The sequence below is a fragment of the Macaca nemestrina genome, chromosome 9 (assembly GCF_043159975.1).
Source record: "Macaca nemestrina isolate mMacNem1 chromosome 9, mMacNem.hap1, whole genome shotgun sequence".
Classification (NCBI taxonomy): domain Eukaryota; kingdom Metazoa; phylum Chordata; class Mammalia; order Primates; family Cercopithecidae; genus Macaca; species Macaca nemestrina.
In genome coordinates, this window is record NC_092133.1 from 108,786,104 (window position 1) to 108,813,673 (window position 27,570).

The 27,570-nt window shown below is 38.6% G+C and overlaps 1 protein-coding gene and 1 pseudogene across 30 annotated transcripts in view; both read right to left on the bottom strand.

Annotated features, from left to right (window-relative positions):
* Positions 1–27,570, bottom strand: part of LOC105495962 (cAMP responsive element modulator) — an 88,201-nt gene that overhangs the window by 28,809 nt on the left and 31,822 nt on the right. For 18 of the 30 annotated variants that reach the window (XM_011765922.2, XM_011765921.2, XM_071070210.1 and 15 more), the window contains 2 exons: positions 4,450–4,547; positions 4,159–4,301 (listed from right to left, as the gene is read on the bottom strand). The exons of 4 other annotated variants lie outside the window; for them this stretch is intronic. In XM_011765922.2, coding sequence (XP_011764224.1) covers positions 4,159–4,204 — 46 coding nt within the window. In that variant the 5' untranslated portion in view covers positions 4,205–4,301; positions 4,450–4,547. Of the gene's footprint in view, positions 1–4,158; positions 4,302–4,449; positions 4,565–7,341; positions 7,475–13,937; positions 14,184–27,570 lie in introns of those variants that run through there. 8 more of the 30 variants (XM_011765910.2, XM_011765902.2, XM_011765899.2 and 5 more) reach the window with 5 other exon arrangements.
* LOC139356372 (V-type proton ATPase subunit G 1 pseudogene) lies at positions 17,730–27,386 on the bottom strand (annotated as a pseudogene).

Sequence of the window (27,570 nt, forward strand, 5' to 3'; positions counted from 1 at the left end):
TCGACCCACTTACCTTTCGTGTATAAGAATTCCAGAAAGAGGAGTTAATAGAGACTCTAATAAGATTCCTAGTAAAATACAGTAGGCACAAACAGAGACAAGGGTCATTTACGGGGAAAAAAAATTGAAGTCTTGGGTGATAGTCTTTAATTGGTACAGGAAGAAGTTGGGTATAGTAGGATGGGGGATTTAAGTAACCTTTGTTTCAAGAGAAAATTTAATGAATTAGGAAGCTTCAAACATTTTAATTTCCTCAGTTGCTTTTACAAATTCATTCATTTACTGCATATCTTAACTGTCTTATGCAGCAAGTAACATTCTTTGTTCATTCTAAGGCTCTCTCTTCTCCTGCCATGTCTCGGGTATATGCTCCTGAGATAAAAGACTTTCTTTGACCAGCATCGCTCAACTGTTATGCAACACACCTATCACGAAGATCTGTACTTCCAGCGAGGATTCTGCAGGTAGAGCTCACTTACTTGGTGTTGTAATAATGGATCCCTGTCTATTTTATGCTAGTTTTCCTATTCCCCAGGGAGTAGCCTATTCCAACTTTCACTTCTTAGTTTTTGTGATAATAGTAAGTCAATATAATAAGGCCAACTTGTGCCAAGTATCTTTCAACTATTAAAAACGTAACTGCTTGTATATGGGAAAACTTGAATATACTTTCTTCAACTTTGATACACATTTAGTTCTTTTAAACACCAGCTAACTCATTATTTCAAATTAAAAATAATAAAATACTAATCTTGGGAAAAAAGAAAAGCAAAGTTTGGAAGAAAGCCATCCATGGATAAAGCTGAAGAATTAAACCTAAAAAAATTTTTATAATAAAAGGTTATGAAACAGCATTAAAAGGGAAGGTGAAAGGGAAGGAAAAAACATTTACAGCTGAAAGGGAAGGAAAAAACATAGGAAAAGCTCCAGAAATTCTAGTAAAATAAATTCCTCTATTCTAAAAACCAAAGGACACTGGCAATTGTTTCCATTTCTAGACATTCTGCTACAACATTAAAGCACTAATATCTGCTAAGTTAGTTCTATAAGAAATAAGATCAATAAAAATGGATGTTGTGTATGTAAGTATATGTTTACCCTCCAATTAAACGTCTTCTAAAAAGTTTGAATGTTGTTAGTATTCACTTATCAAAGAATTATCTACATAAATGTCACTAAATGTCCCCAAAATGCATTTTTTTTTTTTTTTTTTTTTTTTTGAGATGGAGTCTCACGCTGTCGCCCAGGCTGGAGTGCAGTGGCGCGATCTCGGCTCACTGCAAGCTCCGCCTCCCGGGTTCACGCCATTCTCCTGCCTCAGCCTCCCGATGCATTTTTAACAAAGGAAATTCACACTGTGTGAACCAATAAATGGCAATTTTTACCTGCAGACTATACACACAGAACTATAAATCCTTATCAAAATAATTTCTAGGATCATACTGTATAGGCTCAAATTAAGAAATCAAAGTAAGAAATAGTCCATGACTTCTTATGTGGCAAATACACAGATGTGCTTTTTTGTTTGTTTGTTGTTTTGAGACAGAGTCTCACTCCACTGCCCAGGCTGGACAGTGCAGTGGTGCAATCATAACTCACTGCAGCCTCAAACTCCTGGTCTCAGGCAATCCTCCCACCTCAGCCTCCTGAGTAGCTGGGATGAGCGCATACTACCACGCCCTGCTAATTTTTAAAATTCTTTTGTAGAGACAGGGTCTCACTCTATTGCCCAGACTGGTCTCAAAGTCCTGGCCTCAAGCAACCCTCATGTCTAGACCTCCCAAAGCGCTGGGATTACAGGTGGGAGCCATCATACCTGGCCTAAGATCTAATTTCTAAAGATGCAGTTTTCTAGTTCTCAACCAGAATTCCTGACTCCGCTCCTCTCATCCCCCTACAGACACACAGAGTAAGGTCTAATGCCAGCCCCCTCCTGTGAGCAGGCACCAAGGACACAGGGAATGAAGCCATTGAGGCTGGTTGGAGGGAAAGTTCAATGAACATGAATGAGACAATGGTACACCTAACTTAATTTCTCTGTTTCATGCCAATAGTAGCATGCCTTTTTCCCCCTACTTTTACCCGTTATCTCCTTTGTCTTCACAGGAACCCCAGAGTTTGGCAATTTAGTATTATTCCCACTTCAAAGACTAAAACCTGAGATGTGAATTTAATAAAGCTTCTTGCTCTGATCATTGAATTTGCAAATGGCACAAACATGGTTCCTTCCCCACATCCTCTCCAGCTTCAACCCCAAACGTTTTCATAATTTCAAATTTTCAGCTAATAATCTAGACAAGTTAACCCTACAGCATCTGCTTCCCTATCAACTTGTAAAGGAATCACTGTTTCTATCAGAAGTCCTAAGCAGCATTAGGACATGCCAGAGAAATGTTACGATGACAGCATCTTAGTGGTCCCCAACACTTTGAGAAGTCTTAGTGTCATTTCAGCAGTCACTTCCAACCTTTTCCCTGTCATGACACAAACAGAACATGATGATATGTGTACAGCCCACTGGGGTGAGCAGATGGAGCTGCTCAAGGCCAGGACTGACCAGCCAGGAGGTGCCAGCAGCTTCTGCCCAGCCCCTCTGGGGACGGAAGGACGAGGCACTCAGCACTCTCATAACCTGCATGCTGTGCTGCAGAGGCTCACCAGCAGGCCTTGCACATTAGCATACTCAGTTTTACAGTTCTAAAACCCACCAGAGATTTCCAGTGTGCCAGACAAAAGAGCATGTAAACGAAAGAAGTAATAAAAAAGTGACAATGTAAACCTCAAGGTCTATTTCTTACAGATGATGGGGAGTTTTCTTTTCCTAACACTGACTTTGGACAAGTCTACTGGGTGCCCTGTAGAAGGTGTGAATATACTACACCCCGGATCTACTAGGTATCATGGTAGGAGTTCCCCTCAATTACCAACAGAGAATGTATTTAATAGTTTACAACTGCAAATCTACCAATGCTATAAGAAAAACTCTAAAAAGCTCCAAAAAAAAAATGACTATATAAAGTCTTCTCATATATTAAAAATTATAGCTTGTTTTAGTAGTCAGGACTTAAATTAAGACTTGAGATTTTTTTTCCTTGGTATTGCTACTTTTTAAAGGAAAAACAAAGAATATATCTAAAATCTCCATACCTTAATTGTATAAACACATTATTTAATATCACATATATTCCAGTACCTAAGTAGCTCTTTTTAAAGTCAGAAAACTAAAATCATGAATCTCTTCAACAATATGACTGCTGTCAATATATTCAGTGAATTACTTTGAAGGCCTAAGGTAGCAGAGTTTACAAAACTCACTTTACTTCATATTATAATTACATGGGAAACTGATTTGGACAATTTCCATGGACAATTTATACTTCAGAAAGGACAGGAATATCACATTATTCCAGTACCTAAGTGGCTAGCTTAGGATATGTGATATCCCTATCCTTTCTCTTCCTTTTTCTTTTCTTTCTAGCTCTTGATTTTTACTATTTTTATGTATCAAACATTTTTCATTTGGGAAAAAACTAGTGCTTTAATCAGAGCTAAAAGCACAGAATTAACAGTCCATTAAAATGCACAAGACTGAATGTGAATGTATCTGTTTATTTAGAACTTTTGGTGTGTAAAATTTCAAATAAAATTATCTATCCAATTGCTACAGTTTAAAAACTTAAATCATTTTTCCATTCTCTTTTAGGAAAAACTGTAGCACCAATTAACAGAGAGTAGTGAAACATTGAAAACATACTTTAGAAAACTCTTAGATTAGTAAGTATAGTATGTAATTGTGGGTAACAGAAGCCAACAAGAATGAAATACAGACATTTATGTTTGCATGCATCATAAAGACAACAAAAACAATGTTTTACTAGAGATTAATATAAACATGTAAGTAGGAAAAAATCCTCCCTTTATTTTTAGTCCAAATTTTTCTTCTATATTCAGCAGTTAAAATTTTTACTTTTCAAAATTATATGATAGTTGTCAATACAAATATCTCACTTTTTAACATATACTTTCATTCAATGATACAGTTTAGGTATTGATGCACTTAAAAATGGAACAATTTAATGCCAAAACCTGAGTTGCTTCAATATAACTAGAGAAGACTTAAAGCTAGCACTGTATCATATCGAATTGCAGCATACATACTGTATTGCCCCGTGCTAGTCTGATATATGCTAGTTGGTACTGCCATGGTAGCAATGTTAGGCGGTGTTCCTTCTTCCTCTGATTTTTCTTCTTCAATCTTGGGAACACCAGGCACATCAGAGGACAGTTCATTCAGTATTTTCCTAAAATATAATTTAACAATGTAAGTCACTAAGATACATGAATTGACTCTTAAAACAGAAAAGCTATAAAGGAAGAATTGATTTGATGAATAATTATTCTACCATTTTGGAAAAAGTATCTTTACAGTAGGAAACTTGGTTAACTTACCTATAAGAGGGTCTTCGTGAAAGGATTTCTCTACGTTTATGAGAATCAATTACACCTTCTGATTCTGCAGATTCATCTGTCTCTGCAATTGTTGCTACCTATAATACAAGATTTTCTGAAATGTATCATAAAATATATGTTCTTTTCCCTCATTCAAAAAATTGAGGCTAAGAGTCTGCGTGTGCAGCACTGAGCCAGGCACTGTGGAAGCAACCAAGCAATACAACACGGTGAATCTGCACTAAAGGAGTCTGGCTCAAGAAAGGAAGTGCAGACACAAACATTTCAGTTATAAAACAAACGTGTGTGGAAAGTAATGATACGGGTACTATATACTACAGAAATACAAGGGAAAGAGTGGTTGGGATGTCAAATGAGGCATTGCAGCAAAGAACAAAATGTAAAATACCCAAGACCTAAGCTCTCAACCTGAAAGAGCTCCTACGGATTCAGGAGGGAGCCAGCAAGGGGCCAAGGCAGAAGAGAGCTCCTGGATCACACTGCTGTCTCCACTCTCACACAGCTGGCACTGGCGTGAGCTGGGTCTTCACATTAGCTATCAGATAGGCCCAAGACAGAATATTTAAGTAGATAAGCAAGTCAGTAAGCAAGCCTGGGTAAAATTAGGATTTCTATTACAAGGAGTAAGTTAGGGTTTGGTGGTGGTAGGTCTTGAAGATCCAAATAAAGAATTTCTCCTTAAGAGAAAGATCAGAGTTTTAAGCATGATTTCATTTTTCAAGTCAAGTAATAATACAGTGATATGATTATTAAAGAAGTCAGAAAACTAAAACAATGAATCTCTTCAACAACATGACCGCTTTCGATATATTCAGTCAATTATTAATACTTTGAGGGCCTAGGGTAGCAGAGTTTACAAAACTCACTTCATATTGTAAGTACATAGGAAACTGATTTGGATAAAATCAAAAGAGCTTATCAAAATATCAACAATGCAAGCAAGAATATATACTTCCCAAAGTACACGGAGGTGTATATTCACCTTCACATATGACTCTGCATCTTTGCTCATGAATGCCCCACATATAAGCACACACACTCAATCAACAGAACTTACTGAAAAAAATGTTTTTGCCTCAGATAATCATATATCACCACCAAATATTACGTATTTATCACTTTACACCGGGCTCTCACACATCTGTCATAGAATCATAACAACTCCCTTAGGTGAGGTAGGCTATTAATTTATCTATTTTAGAAAAGGTGAAAATTAAAGTTCATGCAGAGGGATTAAGTATTCTAGGACAAGATCCACTGGCACCTCTTTCTACAAGGACAATTAGATCATTCACTTAACAAAATCCAAACAAAGCCTACTGAATATAAGAGAATACTTTCTTTCAGCTGGGTGCTCTGGCTCACACCTGTAATCCAGCACTTTGGGAGACTGAGGCAAGAGGATCACTTGAGGCCAGGAGCTCAACACCAACCTGGGTAACATACTGAGAATTCTGTCTCTATTAAATAATAAAATTAATAGACAATACTTTCTTCCAATACCAGCCAGGTTAAAACTCAGTAGAAATATGTGGACCCCAATAAAAGGCATAAAACAAAGAAGAGGTAGGAAAGACTTTCTTGTTTTATAATTAGTGTCAGAAAGAGTTAGAAACTCTTGGAATCAGGGGCCATCACAGGAAAAAAAGATAATGATGAGAATTATTCTTACACTTTTGGGCAATACAGGAGAAGATACCCATGCCACAAAGATAATCAAGCTTTTAACATACGTGAATTTGTCACGTCAGGTATCTTGTTGCCACTCTCATCGTTCTCCTGTGATAAACTACTTGAACACGCGGGAAAAGGACTACACTATGTATATGTGTCTCCCTTTTCCTCACAGATTTTTTTTTTGTCATCAATTAGGTTCAGATAATTTCAGCATTTAAAGGATAATAACTGACCTTAAAAAGGAACAAAAATAAATTCAGTAATTAAGATGCATACTTTAAAAAAAATGCATACTTAATAATTTACATCTATTGATGGAAAAAGATGTTTTACCTTCAAGAAATGTTAAGGGTAAAATACATCTCTGGATCACAACCACAATAATAATTATATCTACAAAAGCCAAGGTTTAATCTGAGAGGGATACATCAATAAAATCATCTAAGAATTATGTATACTGAATTTTAAATAAATTTGTATCTACCTACTAAGGTGATTATTCATGAAAACAGCATCAGTACTATAATCTTTATATTACTGTGTTTATCAGACATCTTCTCTGAAGAACCCTCAAAATATTTTTCAGCACCCTTGGGGAGCACCGCTAAATAAATCTGAGTTTGAACACAGAAAACCAATGTGAAGAAGACATGAACTGCTCATCTGCAATTACTCAGTCCCCAAAGGAAGAGCTGACAACAAAGCTGCAGCTCTGAAGTGAAACCTACGTACCTAGCAGGACACAGAGTACCTTAAGCAAGGAAAAGAGATTCCTCCAAATATCTAATAAAAATATTTGTGCATAAAAGCTTCATAAAGAAAAATGATAAATGAATTAGTGAAAGAGAAAAAAATGGCTCAAGAAAGTAAAAGAGAAACCATACGGGAAGGAAGTTAAGCTGAACAGTGTGTATTTGTGGTGACTGAATAACCGATGGCTGTGGTGTCTGAATTACTCCCTGGACATGCATAGTTTGGCCCGAAGGTAACTGCACTAGAATTACAGCTGGGGAGCCTCTTCCGGTGCCTGATCCAGCTACAGAAACCTGCTAAAACGATCACCATTGAGGATTAAAGTTGAATCTTTTTTGTTATTGTTTTTGCTTATTTTTAAGCAATACCACTCACTAATATGGCTGCCCTACTTCTCTTTATCCTGCTCCTGAGAAATGACAAACCAGCTAGGATACTTACCATCGGTAGGTGGTTACTGTCCTGGAACAGTCATTTTCTGATGTGACAGATATTAAGGAACACATGCTCCTTATCACTTTTGGTGCCCATACTTCGGTGGCTAAGAATGTTCCAAGCACGAAGTTCTAAAGCAGTTAAACTACCTCACTACGACCTCACGACTACTAACAGTGAAGCCTTTCTTAGGCCAGCATATAAACTATCCTCTCTAACTTCTTCAGAGAAATTGGAGATAGAACTTAAATATGGTGTTTTTTTTTTTGTTTTTTTTGTTTTTTTTTTGAGACGGAGTCTCGCTCTGCTGCCCAGGCTGGAGTGCAGTGGCATGATCTTGGTTCCCTGCAAGCTCCGCCTCCCGGGTTCAAGCCATTATCCTGCCTCAGCCTCCTGAGTAGCTGGGACTACAGGCGCCCACCACCATGCTGGGCTGATTTTTTTATTTTTAGTAGAGACAGGGTTTCATTGTGTTAGCCAGGATGGTCTCGATCTCCTGACCTTGTTATCTGCCCACCTTGGTCTCCCAAAGTGCTGGAATTACAGGCATGAGCCACCGCGCCTGGCCAGTGCATTATTTTTATTAAATGTGTGACATACGATATTCTAGTGTTACTCTAGATGTAAGCTGATGCGTTGTTTCTAGACTGATAAAAATCACAGTCACTGTTATGCCCTTATAACCACTAAAAAGGCATAGGCTGAAGAAATTCCAGGACCTTTCAAGCCCCTGGTGTCTCTGGCCCAGAGAAAGCTCATGCCTTCAAGGCTGGTGAGGCCTCTGGACACTTTTCGTCTCCCTAGCTCAAGCATCCAGAGAGGCCAGAACTATCACTTAGCTTTGGGTAGAGATCAGTACAACAGCCATCTTCTCACTACTTCCCTGAGTTCCTTCAACAGAGATCCCTACCAGAAAGCACGATACTACCACTCCTCTAGACTCAAAACCTGCCAGGTTTTCTAATTAGTAAACACCTCTGTCCTATAGGCCAGCATAATTTCAGAAACTTTGACTCATTTTACTAAGATTCACTATTCATTATGACTTACTCAAGAGTCAAAGACTTTGGAAATAAGTCACCAGTGTCTATCATGTGCAGTTAGTAGAACCACAGGATCTAAAACAATTTTTCAAGGAAGATTTTGTGTGTGACTTCACTTTGAGGAACACCAATGATTTCCAACTTATATTAATACCTGAAAATAATTATTAAAAACTGTGTTTATAACAAATAACTAAGATTTATTTACAATATCATTCCCTTGGAAAACAAACTTCTCTGGCAATCCAAAAGTTAAAACATGTTTTATCCGTCAAGAGAACCTAGGTGTTGAGCATTGTACTAGGTGCACTAGTAGAAAGTAGAATAAAACTAGCACCTAAGAAACAATGGCACGCCGAATAGTATAGAACTAATTGCTCCACTTTAGAGGCCTTGAATATCATAGGAGTACAGAATAGAAAGATCAGTATGGGCCCAAACAGTAAGTGAGGGCTTTGTGTAGGTGCCAGAGCATGAGTGAAGGCTTGATCTAAACCTAGATAACAGTTGGACAGATAGTGAGAAACCAGGACAGAGGCAACCAATACGTAGCCTACAGGGAAAATTCAGCTCACTTACCCCCAGAGTATTATCGTCCAGTTTAGATTCCAGGGAAAAGAAAAACATCATCCCATTATGGAACCAGTAGATTTAACAACTACAAGTTTTAAAACACGGGATTTATTCTACAAATGTTTCCAGCACAAAAGGCAACTCTGTATGAATTATAAAAAGGCAACCACCTCTATGGTGACTAACTCCCAAAAGAGAACTCTTTCTCCTCACAACTAATTCTCAAATATTTTAGTCTCAGGGCATCTTTACACTCTTAAAAATTACTGATGACCTCAAAGAGCTTTTGTTTCTGTGATTCATATTCAGTAGAGGGCTGGTAAACACTTAATAACTAGATCTTAAGAAGGAGGAACACTGACTTGTGGTGTTTGCTCATTTCTGTGATGTAAATACTCCTACTATGGCTGATTTCAAGCTGCCAATGGATGACATTGAACACAAAGCCGGATAAAGATTATACAATTGGCTTTCACTGGTACAAGCCAGCTGTGCACACTACTGGTTATATCTGTTGATATTTAACATATTGGAAATTAAAACAAAAATTTAAAAAATACTTAGTAACTCATTTTAAAATAATATATGCTACCATAAATAACATTTTATGAAAAATGATTATATTTTCAAAAAAATGAGAAAAGTAGCACTATTTTACATTTTTACAAATTATTTTAAGGTCAGATTTAACTGAAGACAGCTAGATTCTCATATCTACTTCTACACTGAATCTGCTACAATATGTTGCTTTAGTTGGTATGTGAAGAAAATCTGGGCCTCACAAAGACTCATGTTAGAAAAAGGGAGGAATATTATAATAGCGGCTGTAGAAAATCATGGATATTCTTCATCGATACACCAAAACTTGACAACTGGTTGTCTCTTAAGGGTTAATTGCAATGTACAATCTGAGACTGTATCAATTACATTAAAATCCATTGATCTGTCTTGTACTTTGGATGAATTTTTTGCTCACATAAGATTTTGTAACATCCTGAAGTATTCATTTGGAAAATACTGGCTCACTGAGTTCAGGAGATCTTCCAAATGTGGACGCATTTCATGACACACTATTATAAATCACATTTCATTAAAGTATAACCAGTTTGATCAGAAAACTATGAATATTGTCAAGTTCACAATGGCAGATGCAGATTTTCCAAAATTCAAAGTTTTGCCTTAAAAGCTTGTGACAATAAACACCATGAGTTGTTTCCCTTGAACTGACAAGCTCACTTCATTTGTTTTTGAGGAAATGTCTTCAAGTTTGAATAGCCATCATTTGGCAATTAGTCATTCTTTTGAAGAAAATGATGTTCTGTGGAAAAACGGGCAGTTAATTCATCTTGGCACTCAAATAACACACGTGCTTTTCCTCAAGAACACCACGGGTCTTCAGGACGCAGCAGGGGTGCTTTCTGCGGCTGTCCTATTTCAGGACAAAGAATATCAAAACAGCATGTACTCAGAGTCAAGGTTTAACGCAATGGTAATTTTTACTGCTTCATCAAAGGTATTCTTAAGTAAAACTGACTTTAAAAAAAAAACTGCAAGTGGATGGCAGTGAAGAATATAGTGAATACTAATACAGTTTGTGTCACTGACTTAAAGCACCAACAATTTACCACTCCCCCACCACCACTGTTTTTGCACCATCAGTGCAGATATCAAAACAGAGAAAAAGAAAAATAACATCTTAGCATTACTGTAAAAATGGTTTTGATCTAGCAAGCCTCATGAAAGTGTCTCAGAGTCACCCCCAGGGTTCTGCACACCACACTTTGAAAACAGTTATTCCACTCTAATGTAGCCCCTACCATCCTGGCTTTCAGCTTAAAGAACTGCTCAGACAGGCTGAGATTTCAGCTCCAATAGAGCAGCAGAGACAAAATAAACATATCCAGTAACCCTGACAGAGCCTGTATGTCAGAAACTGGCAAAATGGAAATTATACTTTATAACTACATAAAACAAAAGAAAAAAAAATAACACAAAGAGAAGACTTCATTGACCAGCTTCTGTCCCATCAGTTCAGGAAACTGGGACATGATCTTTACTGCCAGATACCGGACTGAGCTCTCTGGAGGACCCAGTGCTCCACCACCACTTCTACCACCCACCACCACGTGCAGGGACAATCCACAGGTAAGTAAGGAGGGTGGAGTGACTTGATTTTCCTCTCTGTTCCTTTCCTTTTTAAAAAATGCAGTCACATAGCTGGGTGGTGGAAATTTCTGAAGATACCACATTTTCTCAAATCAAAATAATTTTCTATTTAGAATTAAGGAGCTCCCAAAGATACCTTGTCAGATACCCAATGGCTCTCAAAGTTTTACTCTTTTTTCCAAATACATAGAATAAGGTATCTGAAGACAATGAACTTGAAACTATAGGGGGAAATCCAGGGGTCCTACAAGTATTCTCACAAACTAGACCTATGGGTTGAGATGGCAGGTGGTGTCCACATTCACTTTTTGTGGGGAAATGCCCAGCTTCAAAGAAATCAGATTATTCTGGAGAACAGAAAAACAATTTAACAAAGATTCATGGGTGTCTGATAGGCATAAATCATCCTTTACATTGCTTTAATCATCTTTCAAGTACAACTCTCAGAATTTTAATTAAACAATAGCTCTATCAAAAATGGCTAAGTCCTCACGCCTGTAATCCCAGCACTTCAGGAGGCCGAGGCAGGAGGATCACCTGAGGTGAGGAGTTCAAGACCAGCCTGACCAATATGGTGAAACCCCCTCTACTAAAAATACAAAAATCAGCCGGGTGTGGTTGTGCGCACCTGTAATCCCAGCTACTTGGGAGGCTGCAGCATGAGAATTTCTTGAACCCAGGAAGTGGAGGTTGCAGTGAGCTGAGATCATGCCACCGCACTCCAGCCTGGATGACAGAGCAAAACTTTGTCTCAAAAAAAAAAAAAAAAAAAAAAAGGCTTGGTTCAGAATACCTGATACAGAAAAAGAACTTGTACCTGCTAACATAAACCATATTCCAACAATTCTGGAGATGGGTTATACAGATGCTGTAACTACAAGGAAACTTCTATATGTCCAAACTCTAGGCAGACCAAAAGCTCACGAGACAATTTTTTCATTAAACTGCTAAAATAAAGGCCGAGAACCTGCACAAATGACGCACCTGGAGGTAGAATTCAAATGTCTCCTTTTAAAAAAGAAAACCCTTAGATCTGGAGAATTATCATTCTACATTCTCACTGGTTTGGCCAAAACTTATAAGCAAGAGTGTCAAGCTTATAATTATACTGGTAAATAGGTTAAACTCCACCATTATTATTCATCAAAAAAATTCACATGGCTTCCTACCCTTAACATCTAAGCACTATTATTATACTGAGTGCGTAGGGCTATAGCTGAGTACATGGCTGCCTGTTAAGTAGGGTATGGTACACAGATGGCATGTAGGGAAGAAGGGCAGTGAAAGATCCAGTAACATGCATGGTATCCCCAAAGACAAAATAGGTAAATAAAGAAGCATCTTTTTTGATTTGTGCAAGGTGATGGATTCAGTTTTAGGGAGCCTAAGCCACTAAAATGGCAGGGCAACAGCAGGACCACCAGGTGGAAATGTTCCACAGGCAAGGAGAATTAGGGGACTGGTTATTGGATTAGAGCCCAGATAAGAAATAAACATCTGAGGCTGGGTGCAGTGGCACACGCCTGTCAACACTTTGGGAGGCCAAGGCAGGCAGATCGATTGAGGTCAGGAGTTCAAGTCCAGCCTGGCCAACGTGGTGAAGCCCCATCTCTACTAAAAATACAAAAATTATCCAGGTGTGGTAGCATGTGCCTGTAATCCCAGCAACTGGGGAGGCTGAGGCGTGAGAATTGCTTGAACCTGGAAGGTGGAAGTTGCAGTAAGCTGAGATCACACCACTGCACTTCAGCCTCAGCGACAGAGCGAGAGTCTGTCTCAAAAAAAAAAAAAAAAAGAAGAAGAAGGAGGAGGAGGCTGCGCATGCTGGCACATGCCTGTAATCCCAGCATTTTGGGAGGCCGAGGTGGACGGATCACTTGAGGTCAGGAGTTCAAGACCAGCCTGGCCAACATGGTGAAACCCCGTCTCTACTAAAAATATAAAAATTAGCCAGGTGTGGTGGCACATGCCTATAATCTCAGCTACTTGGGAGGCTAAGGCAGGAGAATCACTTGAACCCAGGAAGCAGAGGTTGCGGTGTGCCAAGATCGTGCCATTGCACTACAGCCTGGGTAACAGAGTGAGAGACAGTCTCAAAAAAAAAAAAAAAAAAAAAAAGAAGAAGAAGAAGAAGATCCTTGTAATATAAACAAGGAGGAATCTACAAAGTATTATAATTACTTTATTCATAAGTAGGGTTCTAAAGAAGCCCTGGAAACAGAAAGGAATTAAAAAGTCTTTCCTAAAAGACACACAAGGAGACAAACCAAAGTTCACTTGAACTAAAATATGCATATCACAGGAAAAAATAGAGAAATCTTTCTTATAAACATCAAAAAACACATCAGATTTATGAATTAACCCTTCTATTTGATGAATATCTATTGGGAGCTTGTCGTGGGCTATTCTAGACAGTGGGAATACAGCAGTGAATGAGAATAAGTCGCTGCTCTCCCAGATTAGAAGACAGAAATAGATGAGGAAATAATTTGGGTGGTGCTCCATTCTTAAAAGAACAGTAAAGCAGAATAACGGATTTGAGAGTGACAAATCAGGAGCTGGGAGTGGTGTGGGAAGAGGCTATTTGTTGTAGATAATTTCTCAGAGGAGGGAATGTTTGCACAAAAAGCCTAAATGAAGAGAAGGAAAAAGTGATACCAAGATCTATGAATAATTTATCACATTCCAATAACCAAGTAGGCAACTGCTCAAAAAAACTAAAACATAAAATGGATGTTATTTTATATTTCACAATTTTTACCCCTCTTTTCATGAGGCTTTAAAAGTGTGTAGAAGGTACTTATAGTAGACATCATTTACCTTTTCTTCCACATCCCTTGAAGAATAATCCTCCTCTATAGGACGCCTGAAACATAGATTATGCTGATGCCACCACATCCACCGAAAACCCCACTATAAACAGTACTTAATCTGAAGAAATAAGGTAAGATGATGCAATTGACAGCCTTACTTGGCTTTGCAATAAAAAAAAAAAAAACCCTAATAATGACACTTATAACTGGGAAAACCTCACAGCGTTGTAACACAGCATTTGATGAGCACCTAGTGGACTAGCTCTGACCCGTAGCTAGGTTCCCTCAAGATGGGGTTTATGATGTCATAGTATAGCTGCACACGTCACAGAGCTACTAGACCTGCATTCAAGACAATTAATAAAGGATTTTAAAATGTGAATTCACAATATAGCAGACTGCTCTATCAACTCTGCTCCTGAAAAATCAAATCTTTGTACTACCTAGTTTAAGGACTACAATAAAAATACACTAACAAGCTAAGCAAAAGCTGAAAACTATCTTGATGTTTATGTATTAAGACAGGATTCTCAACAGTCTGTTCTATGAGGGAAAAAGCATTTAAAAGAATATTTCAAATGTTTTAAAGCTGAAAATTATAAGAATATTATAAATCAAATACCTGAATAAAGATGTAAAATATTCCACTTTAATTTTTTTTCTCCCCCCGAGACGGAGTCTTGCTCTGTCGCCCAGGCTGGAGTGCAATGGTGCTATCTCGGCTCACTGCAACCTCCGCCTCCTGGGTTCAAGCAATTCTCCTGCCTCAGCCACCTGAGTAGCTGGGATTACAGGCATGCGCCACCACGCCCGGCTGATTTTTGTTTCAGTAAAGACAGGGTTTCACCATGTTGGCCAGGCTGGTCTTGAACTCCTGACCTCAGGTGATCCGCCTACCTTGGCCTCTGAAAGTGCTGGGATTACAGGTGTGAACTACCGTGCCTGGCCTACTTTAATTTTTAAAAGTCATACTTGATTGTGCTGAGTAAGACAAACACTAAATGAAAAATGTAGTTGGTCTTCATTTTGGTTGTATTGAGTGACTTCCTTCCCATTAAAGTGTTTTTTGTTTTTGGTTTGAGACAGAGTCTAGCTGTTGCTCAGGCTGGGGTTCAGTGGCACAATCTTGGCTCACTGCAACCTCCACCTCACAGGCTCAAGCAATCCTCCTGCCTCACCCTCCCGAGTGGCTAGTGGCTGGTGGCTGAGATTACAGGTACCCGCCACCACGCCCAGGTAATTTTTTTTTTCTTTTTTTTTGATACGGACTCCTGTTCTGTCGCCCAGGTTGGAGTACAGTGGTGTGATCTGGGCTCACCGCAACCTCTACCTCCTGGGTTGAAGCGATCCTCCTGTCTCAGCCTCCAAGTAGCTGGGATTACAGGTGTCCATCACCACACCCAGTTAATTTTTGTAATTTTAGTAGAGACGGAGTTTCACCATGTTGGTCAGGCTGGTCTCGACTGCTGGCTTCAGGTAATCTACCCGCCTTGGCCTCCCAAAGTGCTGAGATTACAGGTGTGAGTCACCACGTCTGGCCTAGGTGGGTTTTTTTTTGTTTTGTTTTTAAGATAGTGTGGCTAACAAATTGCAAAATCAATGTAGTTAAATTTTACCTTAAGAATATATGTTGAAAATATTTGTTAAAAAGAGATTAGCCAAGTACGATATTATTTCTATATTTGCTATCCATTATCTTCTAAAGAGATGTTGTTGTTGCCTCCAATCCCTTTTTTATGTATAGCATATAAGCTGAAATCCATAATCTAAATTAAAAAGGGGGAAGAGGATCATTGTTTCTGATACTGTAAACGTAAATGGTCAAATTTCATGTTTCTAAAAAATTCACTTCTTGAAAGCAAAGCAAGTATTAGAATTTGGTCATTCTTAATTATCCAGAAGAGTTTAAATAATCTATTTTGATAATACTTCCAGTAACCACTTAAATTAAAATTAGGGTTCTTTATCCTTTGAAAACAGTGCTCTAGCTAATCTTTTTTTTCTTCTAAGTTAATCCTTATGGTATCTTGGATTTCCTATTTATAGTATTTGGGGCATCATTTTATATTCTAACCAATATGAGACATGTTTCACTTATTATAATATATATATATTAAAGTACTATAGAAATGAACATGATCTTTATAGAAGTCAAACTCTTTTAGCTCTGGAAGGAACTTTTGGAAGTCAATCTCATATTTGGTTTCAGTAAGAAGGAAACTGATCATAATTTGCTAGCCAGATGTATTTCAAAATAATAAATACACATAAAGAATTTGCAATTAAGATCCTAAGCCAAAAAAAGACTTTTTATGCAACAGACCTCATATAAGGGCAAAGAGTAGATATTAAAATTGCTCTTAACAGTAATATGGATCATTTCTAATAATGAACAGGAAATGTTCTTGCCAAAAGCTAAAAAATAGGGAATGAATGCCTACAAACCACTTTTCAAAACTCTCATGTTAATCTTTATTTCTAACCTAAACCAACTCTTTATTGTAGTATCTATGAAACAGCCAAACTGCAATTTATATGAATTATGCTGATTATCATATTCCTTCTACCAATCACTTGGTATAAGTCTAACAAGTACTGACTTGACAAAAACCACCAGAGAAAAACAGTACAGAAAAATAGTAACGATAAAATGTGGTACATACCTACAATAAAATATTATTCAGCCTAAAAAACAAAGTCCTGTCACATGCTACAAAATGTTAACGACATTATGCTAAATATGTCAGTCACAAAAAGACAAAATACTGCATGATTCCACCTATAGGAGGTATCTAGTCAAATTCAGAGAAACAGAAAGTAGAATGGTGGTTACTAGTGGCTGAGGGAAAGGTTAATACCAAGAGGCAGTTGTTTAATGGGTGCTTAGTTCTAGATCTGCAAGATAAAAAAAGTTCTGGAGATCTGTTTCATGAAAATGTTACTTAACATCATGAACTGTGCACTTAAAAACTGTTAACATGGGCCAGGCGTGGTGGCTCATGCCTGTAATCCCAGCTCTTTGGGAGGCCAAAGCGGGTGGATCGTGAGGTCAGGAGATCAAGACCATCCTGGCTAACACGGTGAAACCCCATCTCTACTGAAAATACAAAAAATTACCTGGGAGCGGTGCCATGTGCCTGTAGTCCCAGCTACTCAGGAGGCTGAGGCAGGAGAATCGCTTGAACCCAGGAGGCAGAGCTTGCAGTGAGCCAAGATCACGCCACTGCACTCCAGCCTAGGTGACAGAGCGAGACTCCGTCTCAAAAAAAAAATTTTTTTAATGCTAACATGGCAAATTTTATGTTAGATATTTTTCCCACAATAAAAAATTTTAATAACTATAGCCCCAAATTTGATGGATATGATAATTGACTGGCTTTTCGCCAAGAAAACACTCATTAAATTGATTTTACTAAATTGCAATGAGACTGATGCTCATCATCTTAAATGATATAATTCTAAAACTCTGGACTCTCTCGTACTCCTGACCCGAGAATTATAGTGCAACAAATACAATGGCTGTTGGTGCCAGGAATTATATGGAAACAATTCCTAATGCATCGAAATGAGTAAAATTTAAATTTTCTATGACTTCACACATCCAGGGTCAGAAGCTGAACTGGGATCTAAATTTGAAACTGTCTTCTCTGCCACTGAATAATGGAGTAACAGAGTAACAGTATATATGTATCCATAGTACACATAGTGCAAACACACACACAGAAGTATAAATTGTTATAAAGTATATATATATATATATATATATATAGAGAGAGAGAGAGAGAGAGAGAGAGAGACAAGAAAGCATATATTCATTATCACTCTTAATGAACTATGGATTTTTCTAGGTAATGTTCTCTGAGATTGTCTGGTTAAACACTGAGTACCTATGCATTTCAGGTGATAAATGGTGGAATGGTCAATGGACTCTAAACACAGACTGCCTGGGTTCAAATCTTGGCTCTGCCTTTCCTAGCTGTATGATCTGAAACAAGTGACTTAGACTCTCTGTGCCTTGTTTTCCTCAGGTGCAAATGGTTATGAAAACACTACCTTTCTACAGGGTTGTGAAGATTTAGTCAATGCGTGTAAGGCACTTAGAACCGTGTCTGGCGGCCTGGCCCAGTAGCTCATACCTGTAATCTCAGCACTTTGTGAGGCCAAGACAGGTGGATCACCTGAGTTCAGGAGTTTGAGACCAGCCTGGCCAACATGGTGAAATCCCGCCTCTACAAAAATACAAAATTAGCTGGGCGTTGTGGCACATGCCTGTAATCCCAGCTACTCAGGAGGCTGAGGCAGGAGAATCACATGAACCTGGGAGGCAGAGATAGTAGTGAGCCAGGATAACACCATTGCACTCCAGCCTGGTCAACAAGAGTGAAACTTCGTCTCAAAAAAAAAAAAGAACAGTGCCTAGCACATACCGAATATTCAATAAAAGTTCACTTTTGTTATTCTTATTATTGCTACATTTTACTCAAATAATTTGGTCAACAAAGTACAGCTTAGATAACATACATGTATATTAAACCCTTTGATTTTAAAGGATTAAATGTATAAAAATCGTCCCCAAAATGGAGGCAAGGAAAGAAGATTTACATAAAAGATGTCAAAATCAGAATTATTTTGACAAAGCATATGATACAGTTGGATGCTTGTCCCCTCCCAATCTCATGTTGAAATATAATCCTCAATGTTGGAGGTGGAGCCTAGTGGGAGGTGTTTGGGTCATGGTGAGTTCTCGCTCTAGTAGTTCTGAGAGCTGGTTGTTGAAGAGTGTGGCACCTCCCCTCTCTCTTGCTCCCTCTCTCTCCATGTGATACCTTGGCTCCCCCTTCTCCAGCTGCCATGATTTGAAGCTTCTGGAGGTTTCCCTAGAAGCAGATACTGGTGCCATGCTTCTTGTGCAGCCTGCAAAACCGTGAGCCAAAACAAACTTCTTTTCTTTATACGTTATCCAGCCTCAGGTATTTCTTTTCCTTTTATTTTATTTATTTATTTTGAGATGGAGCCGCGCTTTGTGGCCCAGGCTGGAAAACAGTGGTGCAATCTGGCTCACTGCACTTCCGCCTTCAGGGCTCAAGTGATTCTTCTGCCTCAGCCTCTGGAGTAGCCGGGATTACAGGCACCTGCCACTACACCCAGCTAATTTTTGTATTTTTTTTGTAGAGATGGGGTTTCACCATGTTGGCCAGGCTGGTCTCGAACTCCTGAGCTCAAAAAATCCACCCAACTCAGGCTCCCAAAGTGCTGGAATTACAGGCATGGGCCACTGCCCCAGCCCGGTACTCCTTTATAGCAATGCAAAGCAGACTAATTTAACACAGCCAGGCCAAATTGCATCTTTAAGTTGTTTTCAGTTCCAGTCCAATGGTCAGAGTACATAAATAGTAAAGTCTAAGAGTTTAGCTCCTTACAAAAATTGTAACGCAGTTTGGTCTTACCATGAAATCTGAAATAGTTACAAATTATATTGTAGATTTTTATGCCCAAAATGGCCTGCAATGTTCTAAAATATCTAGGAGAAATCTAAAGTACCTAAATTAAGAAGCATAAAACATAACCATTTTAAGCAAGCTCCTGACATCTCGGAACTTTGCTTATAAAACAACTATAAAAAATTAGCTTTTCTCCTCTATACCCTCTGGAGGCCTACTAAGCATAGTAGATTACAATGTTACAAGAAAACATAGTTACTTACAAAGGATTCCGAATACAATATATTTTAAAACCAGCATAAGCCACTTCATCTTAAAACCTAATTACTACCATTTTAATTTTAAGATCAAGGCAGGTCACTATGAGGATAAAAGCAAGCATTTATTGCACATTGACCAGATGCCAAACTCTGCTTGTGCTTCACACAAATCATCTCATTTAATCTAGTATTTTCCATGTTTTAGGTAAAGAAAGCAAAGATCAAATGATTAGTCTTAATACTTAAAACTGCATAAAATTAGTATCAACTTTAGTATTAAAATATAGTATGAAAAATACCTTCAACACTAGTTTTAAGTAAACAAGCTAAATTTAATTCAAACCAAGTATACATGTATAAATTAGGGCTCTTTTTGTTTATTTTGTTTTGAGATAGGTTCTTGCTGTGTCATCCAGGCTAGAGTGCAGTGGCATAATTTCGGCTCATTGTAGCCTCAACTTCCCAGGCTCAAGCAATCCTCCCACCTCAGCCTCCTGAGTAATTTGAACTACAAGTGCATGCCACCACACTCAACTAACTGTTGGTTTTGTTTTTGTTTTTGTGTTTTGAGACAGAGTTTCACTGTTGTCACCTAGGCTGGAGTGCAATGGTGCGATCTCAGCTCACTGCAACCTCCACCTCCCGGGTTCAAGCGATTCTCCTGCCTCAGCCTCCTGAGTAGGTGGGATTACAGGTGCCCACCACCAAGCCTGGCTAATTTTTTGTATTTTTAGTAGAGATAGGGTTTTACCATGTTGTTGGCCAGGCTGGTCTCGAACTCCTGACCTCAGGTGATCTGCCTGCCTCAGCCTCCCAAAGTGCTGGGATTACACATATGGGCCACTGCTCCTGGCCTAAGTTTTTGATTTTTCGTAGAGACATGTTCTCCCTATGTTGTCTAGGCTGGTCTTGAACTCCTGTGCTCAAGCAATCCTCTCATCTCAGCCTCCCAAAGTGTTGGCATTACAGGCATGAGCCATCATACCTGGCCTCTTTTTATGTATGAAGCAGTAAACAAGCCCTTGGAGATGAGAAAGCTCTAGGAACAAAAGACAGTGGAGACCAACTTACAAAGGCAATACCTACCATGGTATATTACCATATCCAATAGTAAATATGCACACATTTATTATTTTTGTTCTCTATTTTGTTTTTATTTTTGTTTTTTGTTGTTTTGAGACAGGGTCTTGCTCTGTCACCCAGGCTGGAGTGTGGGGCATGATCATGAATCACTGCAGCTTCAATCAACCTCCAGGGCTCAAGAGATCCTTCCACCTTAGCCTCCTTAGTAGACAGTACTACAGGCAAGTGCCACCATGCCTGGCTAATTTTTTTTTTTTTTTTTTTTTTTGTAGAGATGGAGTCTTACTTTGTTGCCCAGGCTGGTCTTGAACTCCTGGGCTCAAGCAATCCTCCTGACTTGGCCTCCCAAAGTGCTGGGATTACAGGCATGAGCCACTGCTCCTCGCCCATTAATTATTATTTTGTATTTGATTTTACTTTCTGGTGGCCATGGTTTACTGTTGCCCTAAGAAAGTGTTTAATCTCACAACTGGGCAAATTGAGCTCAGGTGGTTAGAAAAACTTAAAATAATTCCTGCTTTTTCAACCAAATTTGCTACAACTGGCCTCTACTATGGCCTCTGAGAAGCCCAGGCTTCAGTACTGCCTGAAGCAGCCTGTGTAAGATTTTAGATTCTGGACTCTTTCTTTGTAAAGGATGACAGCAGCTTCCTAGAGAGGGTGTCTCACACTGATAGGCAGAGAGACAAGCAGGAGAGAAAGACTGGGCAAGGAAAGCATGTGGAAGTCAGAGATATACCTTTCAGATGTTCTTTACATTTTGAATTGACAGAAAAAATTGCATGTATCACGTACAACATGATGTTTTGGAGTATATATAAGTTGTGGAAAAGTTAAATCTAGCTAATTAACAATAGCATTACCTCATGTAGTTGTTTTTGTGGTTAGAACATTATTAACATTCAACTACCTCTGCATTTTTCAACAATACATTGTCCTTAACTATAGTCACCATGCTGTATGATAGCTCTCTTGAACACATTCCTCCCAACTGTAATTATATACTCTTGGACCAACATTTCCCCACCCTTCCCTCTAACTAAGCACCCCCACCTCTGCTAACCACCATTCTACTCTCTACTTCTATGAGAACGTTTTAGACTCCACACGAGTAAGATCATGCAGTATGTGTCTTTCTGGGCCTGGCTTATTCACTTAACAGAATGTCTTCCAGATGCCTCCATCTTATTGCAAATGACACAACTTTATTCTTTTTTATGGTTGGATAGTATTCCATTGTGTATACATACCATACTTTCTTTATCCACTCATCCACTGATGAGTATTGAGGCTGATTCCATATCTTGGCCATTGTGAATAGTGCTGCAATAAACACGGAAGTGCAGATATCTCTTCCACACAGTGCTTTCATTTCCTTTGGATAGATACTCAGTAGTGAAATCGCTGGATCATCTGGTACTTCTATTTTTAATATATGGAGGCACCTTCATATTGTTTTCCATAATGGCTATACTAATTTACATTCCCACCATCAGTGTATAAGTGTTCCCTTTTCTCCATATTCTTGCCAACACCTGTTATATCTTTTGTCATTTTGATAATAACCAACCTAACAGGAGGAAGGTGGTATCTCATTGTAGTTTTGATTTGCAATTCCCTGATGATTAATAATGTTGAGGTTTTTTTTGGGTTTTTTTTTTTGGTGAGACAGAGTCTCAGTTGCCTAGGCTGGAGTACAGTGGTGTGATCTTGACTCACTGCAACTTCCGCCTCTGGGTTCAAGCGATTCTCCTGCCTGAGCCTCCCGAGTAGCTGGTATTACAGGCACCCACCACCACGCCTGCTGATTTTTGTATTTTTGGTAGAGAAATTTTGTACTAAAAACATAAAAATTAGCCAGGCCTGGTGATGCGCGACTGTAATCCCATACTCGGGAAGCTGAGGCATGCGAATAGCTTGAACCCGGGAGGTGGAGGTTACAGTGAGCCGAGATCCCATCACCACACACCAGCATGGGCAACAGAGCGAGACCCTGTCTCATACTTATATAAAAGCATAGCAATGCAATTATGTACAGTACATATGCTTGAATAATAAATGACTGTCACTGGTTTATGTATTTATTGTATTTTTTATTATTATTTTACTTCAAATTATTTTAAAAAGTTAACTGTAAAACAGCCTCAGGCAGGTTTCTCAGGAAGTATCCAGAAGAAGGCACTGTTACAAGAGATGACAGCTCCATGAGTGTTCTTTCCCTGAGGACCCTCCAATGGGACAGGATGTGAAGGTGGAAGACAGCAATATGGATGATCCTGACACTATACAGGCCTGGGCCAATATGTGTGTTTGTGTCTCAGTTTTTAACAAAAAAGTTTAAAAGTAAAAAATAAAAAATTTCAAACACAGAAAAGGTTTATAGAACAAGCATAAAAAACATTTTTATGCAGCTGTATGTTTGTGTTTTAAGCTAAGTGTTATTACAAAAGTCAAAAAATAAAGAATTTACAGTAAGCTACAGTTCATTTATTGAAGAAATGATGTTTTACGAATTTAGTATAACCTAAGTGTACAATGTTTATCAAGTCTACAATAGCAAAAAGATAAAGTAAGTTAGCCAGGCATGGTGGCATGTGCCTGTAGTCCCAGTTACTTGAGAGGCTGAGGCAGGAGGATCACTGGAGCCCAGGAGTTTGAGGCAGCAGTGAACTATGATTGTGCCACTGTACTCCAGCCTGGGCAAAAGAGCAAAACTCTATTAAAAAAAAGATAGTCTACAGTAGTGTACAATAATGTCCGAGGCCTTCACATTCCCTCACCGCCCACTCGCTGGCACACCCAGGACAACATCCAGTCCTGCAAGCTCCACTATGGTTTTGTGCCCTATACAGATGTGCCATTTTTATCTTTGATACCGTATTTTTACTGAATGTTTCCTATGTTTAGATACACAAATACTTATTATTGTGCTCCAATTGCCTATAGTATTCAGTATAATCACATCCTGTACAGGTTTGCAGCCCAGGAATAATAGGCTGTACCATACAGCTTAGGTATGCAGTGGGCTATACTATACCATCTAGGTTTGTTTAAGTACACTCTAGATGTTTGCACAAAGATGAAATAACTATACCATTGGTTCTGTTGGATCAGAAGGGGAAAAAAAAAAGATGAAATCGCCTAACAACACATTTTTCAAAATGTATACCTGTTGTTAAGTGATGAATTACTGTACTTGGCCATTTTTATGTCTTCTTTTGAGGAAAGTCTATTCGGGTCTTTTGCAGATTTTTAGAAAGTCAGGTTGTTTTCTTACTATTGAGTTGTTTGAGTCCTTCTTGTGTTTTGGATATTAACCCCTTATCAGATGTATAGTTTGCAAATATTTTCTCCCATTCTGTAGGTTCCCTCTTCACTCTGTAGAATGTTTCCTTTGCTATGGGGAAGCTTTATAGTTTGACGTAATACTGTGAGTCCATTTTTGCTTATGTTGCCTGTGCTTTTAAGGTCGTATCGAAAAACTCATTGGCCAGACTAATGTCAAGAAGTTTCCTGTTTCCTTGTAGTAGTTTCATAGTTTGGGGTCTTATATTTAATCCATTTTCAAGAGTTGATTTTTGTTTATGGTGACAGACAAAGGCCTAATTTCATTCTTTTGCATGTGAATATCCAGTTTTCCCAACATCATTTATTAAGGAAATGGCCCTTTCCCCATTGTGTGGTCCTGCCATCTTTGTTGAATATAAGTTGGCTGTAAGTAAATGCATGGTTTTATTTCTGGACTTTATATTCTGTTCCATTGATCAATGTATCTGTTTTCATGCTGGTACCATGCAGTTTTAATTACTATAGCTCTATAGTATATTTTGAAGTCAGGTGGTGTTATGCCTTCAGCTTTGTTCTCTCTCTCTTTTTTTTTTTTCCGCAAGACAAAGAGTCTTGACTTTCAAATGATTATCAGTACACCAAGTAATAACATGTAACAAGTTCTTAAGTTCTATAATCTAGTAAACATGATTAACAGAAACTAAAAGCAGCCCAAACAATTATACCAATATTGTTGTTCTAACCATTAGCAGGAATAGATTAAGGCTGAATGTTGCTTCACACAGGTTACAAATAAGTATTTACTACTTTTTCATAGATAAAGCCCTGGCAAATTCAGTAATGCATTAGGGGGGAAAATTATTTAATCCCTTTCTTTCTTCAAAAAAATTGGTTTTGTTTAATTAGATCTAAGAAAGAAAATGTCAACACTGACATATATGTTGCTTGAACCAAAAGGTATACGAAAATAGACAACATATACCAATTAATTTTCTAGGAAACACGAAATCTTTAGATAAGTTCTCAGTCTGGGGGGAAAAAAAAACTGCATTTGTTACTCTCCAAAAAGGGGAGGGACCTATTACATAATATACAGAAATAATTTAATGCCTTTCCATAAGAATATAACTAGAGCTATGTTGAAACTTCATATTCCATGACAGCATCTAAAATGCCAATTCATAGAACAGGTGCTTTTTTCTTCTCCTACCCATTTACACAGCAGTTTTCATAGGTTTCTGGCCAGATGTTGCAAAGGCCAAGAGGTTGTTCAAGACTTCCTCCTTGTTCTGCCAGAAGTAGATCTGGAGGATGATCATCTTTTCTCCTGGGTCTCCTTTTCCACTTCAGTATTTCAGCTTCATTCGCCTTGAACTCTTTTTCCCTCTGCAGCTGGCACTGTTCAATTTCACCCTAAGCTACTTCTTTGGCCTGCTTCAGTCCCCCGTCCATCCGCCTGTGGGCCTTGGAAACCTCAGCAGCCCGCTTCTGGGTCTGTAGTAGCTGCAGGATACCCTGCAACGGACTGGCCATGGCAGGGGTTCCAGCTTCGTTCTTTTGGTTCAAGATTGCTTTTGTTATTTGGGGTCTTTTGTGGTTCTGTATAAATTTGGGGACTGTTTTTCCCTATCTTTGTGAAGAATGTCATTGATATCTGATAGGGATTGCACTGAATCTGTAGACTGCTTTGGGTAGTGTGGACTTTTTAACAATACTAATTATTCCAATCCATGAACATTTATTTGTGTCTCCTTCAATTTCTCTCATCAATGTTTTTTATAGTTTTCAATGTAGACATATTTCACCTCCTTGCTTAAATTTATTTCTAAGTATTTTTTTCATAGCTATTGTAAATAGAGTTTTCTTGATATTTTTTTCCAGGTAGTTCACTATTAGTAGATAAAAACAATACTGATTTTTATAAGTTGATTTCATATCCTGCAACTTCAGTGAATTCATTTATTAGATCTAACAGGTTTTTCTGGTGGCATCTTTAAGGTTTTCTAATTTTTGTTCCTTTTTTTTAAAGGTCGTGTCAGATGTAAGATCATGTCATTTGTGAACAGGGACAAGTTGACTTCTTCCTTTCCAATTCAGTTGCCTTTTCTTTCTTTCTTTTGTCTAATTGCTCTGGCTAGGACTTTCAGTACAACACTGAATAGAAGTGGCAAAAATGGGCATCCGTGTCTTTTTCTTTTTTTTTCTTTTTGAGACAGAGTCTGGCTCTGCCACCCAGGCTGGAGTGTAGGGTCGTGATCTTGGTTCATTGCAACCTGTGCCTCCCAGGCTCAAGCCATCCTCCCACCTCAGCCTCCCAAGTAGCTGGGACTTACAGGTGTGCGCCACCATGACCAGCTAATTATTTGTATGTTTTCTGGTAGAGAAAGGGTTTCACCGTGTTGCCCAGGCTGGTCTCTTAACTCCCGGATTCCAGCGATCCACCTGCCTCAACCTCCCAAAGTGCTGGGATTACAGGTGTGAGCCACAACACCTGGCCTGGTATCCTTCTCTTATTCCAGATCTTAGAGAAAAAGCTTTCAACCTTTCTCCATTCAGCATGTTAGTTGTGGGTGTGTCATATATTGCCTTTGTTGCATTGAGGTACATTCCTTCTTTATGTAATTTGTTGAGAGTTTTTATAATGAAATATTGAATTTTTCAAACGCTTTTTATGCATATGTTGCGATGATGATATGGTCTTTTTCCTTCATTCTGTTGATGTGATGTATCAGGTTTACTGATTTGCATATGTTGAACCATACTTGCATCCCTGGGAATGAATGGTACTTGATCACTGTTAATGATCTTTTTAATATGTTGTTGAATTTGGTTTGTTAGTATTTTGTACCTATGTTCATCAGGGATACTGACTGTAGTTTTTGTTGTTGTTGCATCTTTATATGCATTGTTTTAAAGGAAAATAGTTATTATCTGCCAAAACAGAGGTCTACTTCTGAATGAAATCTGTTTAAAGACAAGTGTTTTTCCTGAACTATGTCTGTTTTCTTCATTTAATATTGTCTCTACCTAATACATTCAATACCATAACCAGGCTTTTCTCCCCTCTACCTTTTAAGAAAACCACTATAGGCCGGGCGCGGTGGCTCAAGCCTGTAATCCCAGCACTTTGGGAGGTCGAGACGGGCGGATCACGAGGTCAGGAGATCGAGACCATCCTGGCTAACACGGTGAAACCCCGTCTCTACTAAAAAATACAAAAAACTAGCCGGGCGTGGTGGCGGGCGCCTGTAGTCCCAACTACTCGGGAGGCTGAGGCAGGAGAATGGCGTGAACCCGGGAGGCGGAGCGTGCAGTGAGCTGAGATCCGGCCACTGCACTCCAGCCTGGGCGGCAGAGCGAGACTCCGTCTCAAAAAAAAAAAAAAAAAAAAAAAAAGAAAACCACTATAGTTTTATCTCTGATAGGACTACAAAATCCACATTTGTGAAGAGCACTATGAAGATGCTGTCACAACTATTCAATGAAGCAGAAATTTCCCAAAGCCTCTGTTTTCCAAATATAATTCTTAATAATCTGGGATTTACAAGGGTTATAAATAACAAACGAT